This window comes from Gobius niger (assembly GCF_951799975.1).
Source record: "Gobius niger genome assembly, chromosome: 15".
In the NCBI taxonomy this organism is placed as follows: Eukaryota; Metazoa; Chordata; class Actinopteri; order Gobiiformes; family Gobiidae; genus Gobius; species Gobius niger.
In genome coordinates this window covers 29,738,699-29,750,900 of record NC_136866.1, presented here as the reverse complement: position 1 = coordinate 29,750,900, position 12,202 = coordinate 29,738,699, and the positions used below count along the sequence as shown (strand labels likewise).

At 39.2% G+C, this 12,202-nt stretch overlaps 2 protein-coding genes across 4 annotated transcripts in view; one reads left to right on the top strand and one right to left on the bottom strand.

Annotated features, from left to right (window-relative positions):
• Positions 1-1,561: 1,561 nt before the first annotated feature.
• On the bottom strand, positions 1,562-5,759 carry LOC306974985 (protein CEBPZOS-like). Its single transcript, XM_079572395.1, has 4 exons — positions 5,620-5,759; positions 2,827-2,935; positions 2,705-2,749; positions 1,562-1,663 (listed from the first exon to the last, which is right to left on the bottom strand). Exons 2-4 carry the CDS (start codon positions 2,933-2,935, stop codon positions 1,584-1,586), a joined length of 234 nt encoding a protein of 77 aa, XP_079428521.1. The 5' UTR covers positions 5,620-5,759; the 3' UTR covers positions 1,562-1,583.
• Positions 5,760-6,450: 691 nt separating this feature from the next.
• The window catches only part of xrn2 (5'-3' exoribonuclease 2), a 40,620-nt gene continuing 34,868 nt past the window's right edge, over positions 6,451-12,202 (top strand). The window contains exons 1-8 of one of the 3 annotated variants that reach the window (XM_079571699.1): positions 6,451-6,681; positions 8,444-8,571; positions 8,646-8,757; positions 8,835-8,946; positions 10,819-10,877; positions 10,958-11,047; positions 11,111-11,183; positions 11,258-11,308. In XM_079571699.1, the coding sequence (XP_079427825.1) occupies positions 6,607-6,681; positions 8,444-8,571; positions 8,646-8,757; positions 8,835-8,946; positions 10,819-10,877; positions 10,958-11,047; positions 11,111-11,183; positions 11,258-11,308 (700 nt within the window). In that variant the 5' untranslated portion in view covers positions 6,451-6,606. The remainder of the gene's footprint in view (positions 6,682-8,443; positions 8,572-8,645; positions 8,758-8,834; positions 8,947-10,818; positions 10,878-10,957; positions 11,048-11,110; positions 11,184-11,257; positions 11,309-12,202) is intronic. The other 2 variants (XM_079571697.1, XM_079571698.1) reach the window with 2 other exon arrangements.

Here is a 12,202-nt window from a genome sequence, read left to right as displayed (position 1 = left end):
TTCTTCCACTTCCTGATGTCTGTGATTGACGAGCGTTTTAGCCAATCAGAGAAAAGCCGGATATGACGCATGCGGTGTATTATAAACAAGGAAGAAACCTCTATGTCCTAACTCTGGCTCCTGACCCTTGACCTTTCATGGGGTCGACCTTTAGATCTCTATGCAGTTAGTGAACTTTTGCTTCAGCAGCATTTTCCCAATCGGACCGTCCTTACCCAGGGGAAGGGGAAGTGACATCACCAACAGCTGCTGTTCTTCTTCTCTAAGGTTATTGGCAGACTGCAGGCAAACAGAAGTGCATGTCGCCCCCTCATAGACTGTATATATAAATGGACAGCTTCTGCTCACTCCTCCCCGTTTACCATAATGACCACGCTCGTGGGGGAAGTCATGGCGGATTTACAGACTCCGCCTCCCCAGCTCTGACGAAGCATGTTCCTAAAAAGGACATCAGGGCGGGATCTTCACCGTAGACTCGGCCCTTGCGTGACGTGTAGCTCGCGCTGCTCCAATGCTAACAGTCCAACCCTCATTAAGTACGAGATTTCAAACATTCTTCTTACGAAAACCAGCCTGGTTTCTTAAATTGTGATTAACCCAGCGTTATCTCAGGAGGAAGATCTAGCTCTAGATAGTTCCAAAAAAATTGGGACCAGGCTTTAAAGTTGTTTTTAATGTGTCTAAAGTCCAATGCTTTTCAGTGGGGGACCAGCGGCGATATGGAGGTACTACAGCAATGGCGGCCCCCAGTGTCGTGGTCATAAAGCAGAGCAGACAGCGGCCATTGCGCCACCTATTGCACTGCATATGCAACAACATAGTGTCCAAATGAACACATGGACTATACAGTCCCTTTAAATGTCACTCAAAAAGTTGTTACTTCGGGTCCGAAGTGCCGTCATGCACGAGCCTAATATAGAGACTGCAGTTACGGAAAGACCTGAGGTGGCAGTAGTGAGTATAAAATGACCAACTTAATTGCATCTAGTCTCTTTTAAGAAAAAAAAGAAAAATCCAGATGATCCTTCACATTTCCCTTTAGCCTTATTTTATCTCAACAGCTGTTTCTTAAAGCTACAGCAGCAAATGATCCATGTGGCTAAAGTTTGTACTAAATGAAAACAAAAGCACAAACTGTCTTCATTTAATCTGTTTACCTTAAAACACTGACATGTGACTCAGCTGTGGGGACGACAACGTGGATTTGGTCACTTTTATAAAGTTTGGCTTGTGCAGAATCATACTTTTTATTTTATTTTTTATATTTAATGTGCTCCTGTCAATCAACAGTGGTTATGCATGAATCACTGAGGGTGGGGCCGAGGGGGGGGGGGGGGGGGGTTTGGCGCAGTGGCTTATGGGACGGCACATAGCTCCTAATCACTGGTTTGTTAGCACCAGAGGTCCCTATGCTAAAGTGGCTATGATAGTTAGCATTGAGGCTCCTCCCCCTAACCCCTTCCTAACTGACAGCCCAATTCGGACGCTTCTTATCATGGCGGACACATCCGGTTTGGCGTGAGAGCTCTGACCGATCTGCTCGTTTCGGGCGGGGCCTCAGTGAAACTCGCCTGTGTCTGCGCTCACTGCTGTTTGCTCCAGGCGTCGCGGTCGCTCTCTCTGATGCCGTAAACTCCCGCCCACTCATTGGACAGATAATACGCTGCAACGACACAAAGCACCAATCAGAGACGAGCAGACGAGCACTTCCTGCACTTCCACTGGGATTGTGATCAAACTACAACAATAATTTACACTCATTTCCCAATGAAAATATGATTCAGAACAAGGGCTGGGCTTCGATACCGGTACGAAAACATTTATCATTTAGAACCACGAACAGATGAATAATGTTAGTTTATTCCTTTTACATTTGTATCATTTATTTGAGGTGAAACAATCAAGAAACTTTAACGACAAAAGGGCGGAAATAACACTTTCCAACATTCTTATTTTATTCCACAATTTTTCCCCCAAATTATTTTTTTTCAAAAAAATTTCTTTTTTTTCTTTTATTTTCCCAGATATAATTTTTTATTCAATTTATTTTCCCTTTTTTTTTCAATTTCACCGCAAATTTTCCAAATCACATTTTTTCATTTTATTATTATGTTTTATGTTTATGTTATTATGTTTTTCCAAATTTTTCCCCCAAAAAATTCCATTTTCAATTTTTTTCAATTTTCCAATTTTGCCCCAGATTTTTCCACAATTTTTCCCCCAAATTATTTTTTTTCCAAAATGTTTCCGCTTTTTTTTTTCATTTTCCCAGATATTATTTTTTCTCACTTTTTTTTTCAATTTCACCGCAAATTTTCCAAATCACATTTTTTCATTTCATTTTTTTCCTTCTTTAAATTTTTCCAAATTTATCCCAAAACGTCCCCCAAATGTTAAATTTTTTCACAATTTTTTTCCATTTTTAATTTTTTTTTATTTTCCAATTTTGCCCCACATTTTTCCATCATTTTGTCCCCATGTTTTTTTTTTAATGAAATTTTGCCCCATACCAGACCAACAGCATCAAAACTTGAACATAAATATATAATATCTCTTTTCCGTTCCTGCTTTTGATACTTTGATTTCTCCGATATCAGACTGGTATCGTTTCTATCGTGCCCAATTCAAAAACACCTTTAACTCCATGTTTTTGCTGATTGTTTTGTTTTTCCCTTTGAAAACCTGCTCAGTTTCCAACACTCACCTTCTAACACTGAGGGCAAACGCCGGTTCATTTTGCTCCGGGCATCTGTGAATAAAAAGCAGATTTAACACGACACGAGGAGGAGGAAGAGGAGGAGCTGGAGGAGGAGGAGGAGGCGGGACCTCGGCTGGAGTTCATCCACTGGAACAGTCCGTAGGCTCCGAACACGCCGAGCAGCTCCACCGCGATCACCGCCTTAAACAGACGCTTCGTCACCGACGCCCGGGACATCTGAGACACAACAGGGACGGAACCAGGATCCAAAGCTAAGAAACGGTCATGGGTTCACTTCCTTATCGGACGGACACTGACAGGAAGTGACACAGATGGAGGCAAAACCATTTTAACCTCTTAACCCCCGCCTGAACCGAACAAACCCAGAAAACAAGGATGAAAACTCAACAAAAAGTGACAAAAATGGGTCCAAAAGGCAATAAAAAGAGCCTCCAAAAAAGCAGTGACTAAACAGCGATGAAAAAGTAGAAAAAGATCCATATAGCGCAGAATCACCATAACCCAAGAAGGAACGTTTAAAGATCACTGTATTACTAGGGCTGTGCAATTAATCGAAATTCGATTACGATTTCGATTACAACGGTAAACGATTACAAAATTAGCATAATCGCAAAAAATCGATTATAATATTTGTTTTCTATTTTTTTTCTATTTTTTTTTTTTTCTATTTTTTTTTCCACATTTTTTATTTTTTTTATTTTGGGATTTTTGTCCCTTTTTTGCTGGATTTTTGTCCCTTTTTTGATGGATTTTTGTCACTTTTTTCTGGATTTTTGTCACTTTTTTTCTGGATTTTTGTCACTTTTTGGATGGATTTTTGTCATTTTTTGGATGGATTTTTGTCACTTTTTTGATGGATTTTTGTCACTTTTTGGATGGATTTTTGTCACTTTTTTGCTGGATTTTTGTCACTTTTTTAATGGATTTTTTGCTTTTTTTTTTGCAGGATTTTTGTCCTTTTTTTTATGGATTTTTGTCACTTTTTTGCTGGATTTTTGTCATTTTTTGGATGGATTTTTGTCATTTTTTGGATGGATTTTTGTCACTTTTTTGATGGATTTTTGTCACTTTTTTGATGGATTTTTGTCACTTTTTGGATGGATTTTTGTCACTTTTTTGCTGGATTTTTGTCATTTTTTGGATGGATTTTTGTCACTTTTTGGATGGATTTTTGTCACTTTTTTGCTGGATTTTTGTCACTTTTTTGATGGATTTTTGTCACTTTTTTGATGGATTTTTGTCACTTTTTTGATGGATTTTTTTTAAAGGCAACAAATAATCGTTTGAATAATCGTGATTTCAATTATGACAAAAATAATCGTGATTATTATTTTTTCAATAATCGAGCAGCCCTAATAATTACAATAAATTACACTGCTGTAGGGCTGGGCGATAAATCAAATAAATTCAATAAATTCATGCTTTTAAAAACAGACGATTTGGAAAATGGCTAAATGGTAAAATGGAGTCGGCCGCTCCATGTCCCCCAACTCTCTGACGATCTGCTGCTTCACAAAGACGTCACGCTGGAGTTTCTGCTCCTGTGCCTTTCTCTCACTCTGCTCTGAGCCGACCATTTAACTCCGCCCCTTTCCCTCGAGTCTCCATGGAGACAGTCGTCAATCACAGCAGAGGCATGAAGACGATAAAACTAAAACACTTCTGAAAACTCCACGGCTCATTAACCCCTTAACTCCCGCCTGAACCGAGCACATTTTCTCCAGCTTTACCCCAATCCAAAAGCTTCTAGAAAAAAGGCGTGAAAATAGCAACAAAACTGAGACGAAAACAAGGATGGAAATGTGAAAAAAGTGACAAAAAAATTGACGAAAAAGTGACAAAAAATGTACAAAAAAATGACAAAAATGGACAACAATTTGACAAAAAATTGAGAAAAAAGTGATAAGAATTTGACAAAAAAATGTGAATAATTTGACGAAAAAGTGACAAAAAAATGGACCAAAAAAGTCAAAAAAGTGATGAAAAAAAATCTGATGATGTGAGGAAAAAGATCAATTTAGTTTTGTAGGTCTTAGCTTTCAAATGAGGTGTTACACTGGCCTACAGGATTTGGGTAAAGCTGAACTGGAGAAAATGCTCTCGGTTCAGGCGGGAGTTAAGAGGTTAAGAGGTTTTACTTTTGAGAGCAGATGAGGAATATCTGAAACAGAAAAGATAAATAAATAAAGGGTTTTCTTAATGGGCTTAATTGGAGCTACATTATGAATATTAATGAGCAGGACTCTGAGCAGTTTTCTTCATATGAAAGACCAGGAGACTTTTGAAAGTTTATTTCAAATAAAATATATTAAAATCGTAATCGTCCAAACAGATTTTTTTGGCCATGTGACCCAGCCCTAATATTACCATGAAGTTTCTCTGTAAACTGAAAATGATGCTCGAACATGTGGACGCGTCTCTGATGTTTCCGACCTGGAACATCTGGAACAACTCGGAACAAACGTTTGATCAGATTTTCCGATTCTGACGCAGCATTTACCTCTATCTATGTCACTTCCTGTCATTAACTTAAACATTCCAATAACATTTTCTTCCCAACATTAAAGCTGCTTCACTGGAATAAAATGATATGTCATTATATGCACTTTAAAGGAGTAATTATTAACTATGTGTATCCATGTCATGAACTTCCAGGATGTTCTTTTTTCACATTTCAAAGACACTGAAGTTTAGAGTTTTATTGTGCAGCATTTCTTTTATATTTTGTCCCATTTTTATCTTTAAATTCAAACAGTACATTATTCTAAACAGCCTACACATAAACAATAATACCCAATTCATGCAAAACATCCTTTAAATAACAGTAGCTTTGAACAGCACTTCCACTTTAACCCAGATTATTGTAAAAAAAAAAAAAAAAAAAATGTTGATGTTTTTACCTTTGCACCGGCTCCAACTGCGAACGACACGAGCTTCTTCTGTGGTCAAAATGAAGAATATAAAGTAAAAAGCAGAGATTAAACGAGAGAAAGATCTTTTAATCGGTGCTGTCCTTGCGAGAGCGTTTACTTCTGTTTACTTCCGGGTTACGAAAGTCCGGAAGAACAAGTTATAAAACAAACATTAAAAACAAACCGGGCACTTAAAGTAAATATAAACTATGTTGTGCGTTAATATGTTACTACAGGGGTAATAAAAAAAGTGAAAATATTTAAAATAACGTGTTGGGAAATGATTCTTAATATCGTGACGTGAAAATGGTTCGAGCAGCAGATGGCGCCATAACACCTTATAAAGTCTCTGATTTCAGACCATAGGGACTCAGACGGTACATTTCTTTTTAACCTCTCAACCCCCACCTTAATCAAGTGCACTTTCTTCAGTTCAGCCTCACCCAAATCTAAAAAGCTTTCTATTTTTGTCACTTTTTTGCTGAATTTTTCTCATTTTTTGCTGGATTTTTGTCTTTTTTTTTGTTGGATTTTAGTCTTTTTTTGCTGGATTTTTGTTTTTTTTTGCTGGATTTTTGTCTTTTTTGCTGGATTTTTGTCACTTTTTTGTTGAGTTTTTGTCATTTTTGTCACTTTTTTTGGTCACTTTTTAGCTTTTTTTTGTTGCGTTTGCATCCTCATTTTCTTCTCGTTTTTTGCCTCTGTTTTGAAGAAGCTTTTAGATTTGGAGAATTTGGAGAAAACATGTTCAGGCGGGAGTTAAGAGGTTAAATTCCATGTATGCTTCCCGCTGCAGTACCAAGTCTGTCCTGAAGCTCCGTGCGTCGCTGTGACGGTCCCTCGCCGCCTTTATCCCCCGGAAACAGTCCCCTCTGCCCCGGCCTCTGCCTCCGACCCTGCAGCCTCTCCGCTCGTGTTGTTTTTACCCACGCACTTTAAGCTTTTCCCAGTGTTTACAGCCGCGGGAGCCTGCAGATGGGAGTCCCGGCCTTTTTCCGATGGCTCAGCCGAAAGTATCCGTCCATCATCGTGCACTGCGTGGAGGAGAAGGTACTTAGCCGTTAGCCGCTAGCCTTTAGCTGTTAGCATGTAGCGCCGTTAGCAAACAATGGCAGCGGCACATTTGAGTCGCACTTACGTTTTACAAGCCGCAATGAGCCCAGAAGCTACATTTAACCGGTGTTTTTCTAAACTCTCAGGGTTATATCAGCGGTTTAAAGCCTTTTAAATATAAGGCTCATTCGGTTTAAGCTTTTGTTAATTACATTTTGTGACTGTGAAATCTGAAAAAAATATCTTCTAATATATTATACAGAACACATTTGTATCGACATTGCCAGTGGTAAGTGTTACTAATTAGGGATTTTGTATCTTGGAAGCGACAGTATAATTGTTCTTAATAAAAGCACAGCGGGAGTGCAAACAGGAATAATCTAGCATATCATAAAAACGATTCATAACATTAACTCTGAATATGCAAAAGAGTGTGGATATGACCACGTGCAGTTCCTAAAGTCTCCCACCATGTAACACATCATGCACTTTTCGACCTTCCAAGCAGAGTTCGGGAAAATCCACAGTTACCATGGAGATCCGCCATGTTTGCAGCTGTTAGCATGCACTTCCATAGACGTACATTAGCAAAAAGCAGTATAAAAAGTGGAGAGAAAAGCAGTGAAGCAACTCCATTAGCTGCTGAGTTACTGCTGGTAAATGCATCTATCACACTGTGGTGTTAAGGTGTTTTAATGTGAACAATAACTCCAGTATTTTACCTTTTAAATTCTCCATTTGTTTATTATTGCTGCAAATTTCATCATGTTTAGCGATATGGCGACATGATTCTTTCACACCAGACAGTCACGTTAGATTAAGTGTCAATTAGGATTAAATTGGGTTGAAAAAGGCGCCAAAATCGATCTAAATTGGACATAAGAGTGATTTACGAAACTTAAAAGCATGAATGAAAACTCATTAAGATGAAGAACGGATTTACGGCTCTTTTCCGAGATCCGTTCAAAGCACTGGCACTTAAAGGAATAGGCCAGCGTTTTTACATACTGAGATATGTTCTTACCTTAGCTTTGACGAGTTCTTTAGGACCTGTCTGATCTTCAGTCACGTAAACACAGCGCAGACGGCGTTAGCATTTAGCCTCTCCCTCTCTCCTCTATAGCGCCAAAACAGGTCAAGATAGAAGCTACCAAGCTCTTCCACGTTTTCCCTATTTAAATATGGTTACGTGAAGTGTTACACTATAAAGTATAATTACACAAAATTAAACAATGGATTTTCTAAGCGGATAAAAGGGGGGACTATATTGTAAGGCGTAATAATACCAGGAGTAATTTGGCGTCTGCACAGTAAAGTGAAGATTACTGCGTGGATTTCGAACTACTCCTGGAATTATTACGCCTTACAATATAGTCCCCCTTTTATCCGCTTAGAAAATCCATTGTTTAATTTTGTGTAATTATACTTTATAGTGTAACACTTCACGTAACCATATTTAAATAGGGAAAACGTGGAAGAGCTTGGTAGCTTCTATCTTGACCTGTTTTGGCGCTATAGAGGAGAGAGGGAGAAGCTAAATGCTAACGCCGTCTGCGCTGTGTTTACGTGACTGAAGGCACGGGGGAAGATCAGACAGGTCCTAAAGAACTCGTCAAACCAAGGTAAGAACATATCTCAGTATGTAAAAACGGTGGCCTATTCCTTTAAAAAATACTGTTTTTATCCCCCTCTGAGTGTTTGTGTTTGTATATATTGCGTCTTCACTGATTCGTTGATTCTATGTTTGTTTTTTTCTCAGGGGAAGGAGTGCAATGGGGTGCGAGTTCCCGTGGACACGACGCGCCCAAACCCGAACGAGGTGGAGTTCGATAACCTGTACCTGGACATGAACGGCATCATCCACCCCTGCACCCACCCCGAGGACAAGTACGGGTCCCGCGTCTGGATTGTTTGATTGATTTAGCTCTGGCTTTAACCGTGTCCCACCTTCTCCTCCTCAGACCGGCCCCGAAGAATGAAGACGAGATGATGGTGGCCATTTTCGAGTACATCGACCGCCTGTTCAACATCGTGAGGCCCAGACGAGTTCTGTACATGGCCATCGACGGCGTGGTACGAAGCTCCGCCCTTTGACCTGACGACGAGCCTTTCCCCTGTGCCTTTTTTAAAACACTCTGTTTGTGTCGTAGGCCCCAAGAGCCAAGATGAACCAGCAGAGGTCCAGGAGGTTTCGTGCGTCGAAGGAAGGCGTGGAACTGACGGAAGAGAAGGCTCGTATGAGAGAGGAGGTCATTCAGAGAGGTGAGCACTCATGTTTACACTCGCCTGCTTCTCTGGCCTGTTCCCCATGTTTAGTCTATGATCCTGTGTGTGAAGCTTCGAAGCTATAAAACGTGTCGGTGTTGAACTGTGACAGCAGGGGGCGCTTTAAGAGCGGCACAGGGCTGATTTACTCAGGACTTTCAGGTTTAGTCCTCCAGAGGGAGCTTGTTTTAAAGGAACAGGCCACTGTTCTTCCATACTGTGATATGTTCTTGCCTGAGCTTAGACGAGTTAATTCGTACTTCCAACTTCACCCCCGTTCGGAGCTATAGGAATACATTGGGAGAGGCCAAATGCTAACAACATCATTGGTCTTTTTGCATGACTGAGGGCACACACAAAGACCAGACAGATACGCATCAACTTGTCTAAGCTCAGGCAAGAACATATCTCAGTATAGAGAAACGGTGGCCTGTTCCTTTTAAAGACAAAAATCAACAGATTAAAAAAAAAAAAAAAAAAACAACTAAGCCTCTCACTAAACATGTATAATAGGTTCCCCTCTGGGGCCAGGACTCTCTTGAAAATGAGATTCCTAATCTCAGCGCCGCGGCACGTCCTCTGACGCGCGTCCATGTGGGATTTCAACACACCGGAGCTCGCCGCGTCACTTCAGAGCAGTGTTAATTTCATCGACTAAAATATTTAGTCTTAATTTTAGTCAAAGTGATATTTTTGACGACTAAAATTGGACTAAAACTGGACTAAAACTAAATTAAAAGTTTCTCATGAGACTAAAACTGTGACTAAAATGTCCAGATATTTTAGTCGACTAAAATAAGACTAAATAATAATGAAAAAGAGAGACTAAAATCATCCAAACTTGTATTGAGCGTCTGAAAGAGCCTCAGATCATCTAAATTCACTGCTAAAGGATCAGCTCTGAGCTTTGTTCATGTGGAGCAGCTCCATGAAGCAGAGGAACAACATTAAATATGATTATAATGAATATTATTAATATAAATCGACTAAATTAGTCTTAATTTTAGTTGACTAAATTGACATACAATTTTAGTCGACTAAAACTAGACTAAAATTGAAAAGTTTTTTTAGACTAAATCTCGACTAAAATTAAATTACATTTTAGTCAAAAGACTAAGACTAAAACTAGAATAAAATATGTTGTCAAAATTAACACTGCTTCAGAGGCTTTTCTCAAACCGTGATTTATACATTTATCATAAATGAAAGAAGACACGTATGTCCGTGTTGTGAGAGAGAGAGCAAACGTGGCTCTTTGTGGAGAAAGTGGAGAAATCTGCTCGGTTAACCTCTTAACTGCCACCTGAACGGATCCCATTTTCTCCAGTTTGGCTTTACCCTAATCAAAAAGCTTCTTTTGGAAAAAAGCACCAAAACAGCCACAAAAAAACAAAAATGTGACACAAATTCAACACAAATTCAACAAAAATGTGTCAAAAATTCAACAAAAATGTGACAAAAACTCAATAAAAAAAAAAAAAAAAAAAAAAAATCAGTTTTGTGGGTCTTAGCTTTCAAATGAGGTGTTACACAGCCAAAAGAGGACAGAATGCATTTGGTTTAGGCGGGTGGTAAGAGGTTATGGCAGGGGTTAGGAGGTTAAATAAAGAATAAATAAATATAAATAAATAGTTGTAAAGCCGTGACTGGGCTCTTTCCTGTGCAGAAAAGTCTCTATGACTTTTGGTTACAGTCCCCATTTGATAATATATTTTTTCATAATAGCTCTTTGACTTCAGTGATAGAGCATTATTTAAAATGGCCAGGCATAGACTGTAATTCATCAGGTCTTATATAATGTGATGCCGACTGCCTCATATGCCTTTGATAATCTGAATAACCTGCAGTCTAAACGTTCTTGTGTTTCAGGTGGTTATCTTCCTCCAGATGAAATCAAAGAGCGCTTCGACAGTAACTGCATCACTCCAGTAAGACTTAAACTTCCTTTACGTTCCTTTGGAGGTTCGTTTCATCGCTCAGAGACTAACCTGTGTGTGGATCCTTTCAGGGCACAGAGTTCATGGATAACCTGGCCCACTGTCTGCGTTACTACATCGCCGATCGCCTCAGCAACGACCCGGGCTGGAAGAACATCACCGTGAGTCTGTCGCGTCATTCATGAACTCGCTCCACAGTCTCTAAAGCTGCTGTGGGTTTACAGGTGTTTCTGTCCGACGCCAGTGTCCCGGGCGAAGGCGAGCACAAGATCATGGACTACATCCGCCGGCAGAGAGGTGCGTCCTCCTCAAACGCTAATGTAAAGGAGGCAAACGGCTCAGTAACGATGTAATCCCTGTGTGTGTTTCAGCTCAGCCCAACCACGACCCCAACACGCACCACTGCCTCTGCGGAGCCGACGGTGAGAGCGGCTTCAGCCACGTTACCGCCTTTAGATCAGGGAGCAGTAGGTCCAAAAAAGTAGGCGCAGGTGCTCTTCAGAGATCAAGTGTAAAACGTGATGAACAGTTAACCTCTTAACTCCCGCCTGAACCGAGAGGATCTTTTTCCCCACGTCATCAGATTTTTGTAACTTTTTCACATTTTTGTAACGTTGTCATTTTTTTGGGTCAATTTTTGTCATTTTTTTAATCAAATTTTGGTCATTTTTTGGTCACATTTTTTGTTAAATTTTTATCACTTTTTTTTGTCACGTTTTTGTCATTTTTATGTCACATTTTTGTAATTTTTTTCATCCATTTTTTGTCAAATTTTTATCACATTTTTATCCAATTTTTTTTCATTTTTTTGTCACATTTTTTTCATTTTTTTGTCACATTTTTTTCATTTTTTCGTCCATTTTTTATCAAATTTTGGTCATTTTTTTGTCACATTTTTGTAATTTTTTTGCCACTTTTTCATCACATTTTTGTCACATTTTTGTCAATTTTTTGTCACATTTTTGTCATTTTTTCGTCAATTTTTTGTCAATTTCTTGTGACATTTTTGTGACATTTTTGCCACTTTTTAAATAAATTTTTCGTCACTTTTTTGTCAATGTTTTAAGGGGTTAAAAGTCCTTTTATTGAATAGACATTCAATAAAGGACTTTTAACTAAGTCAGAGTGCCTCAGATCCTTTTTTCCCTCTGTTCAAAGAGCGGTTATATTTGAAGAGTTAAGTGGTGCTAGGCTAGTGCTAGGCTAGTGCTAGGCTAGTGCTAGGCTAGAGCATTTCTACATGGTTTACAAAAATATCAGTTCGTCCTTGTTTTGGAGAAAGTCCCACAATTGCAGAGAGATGAGCTTTTATCTTT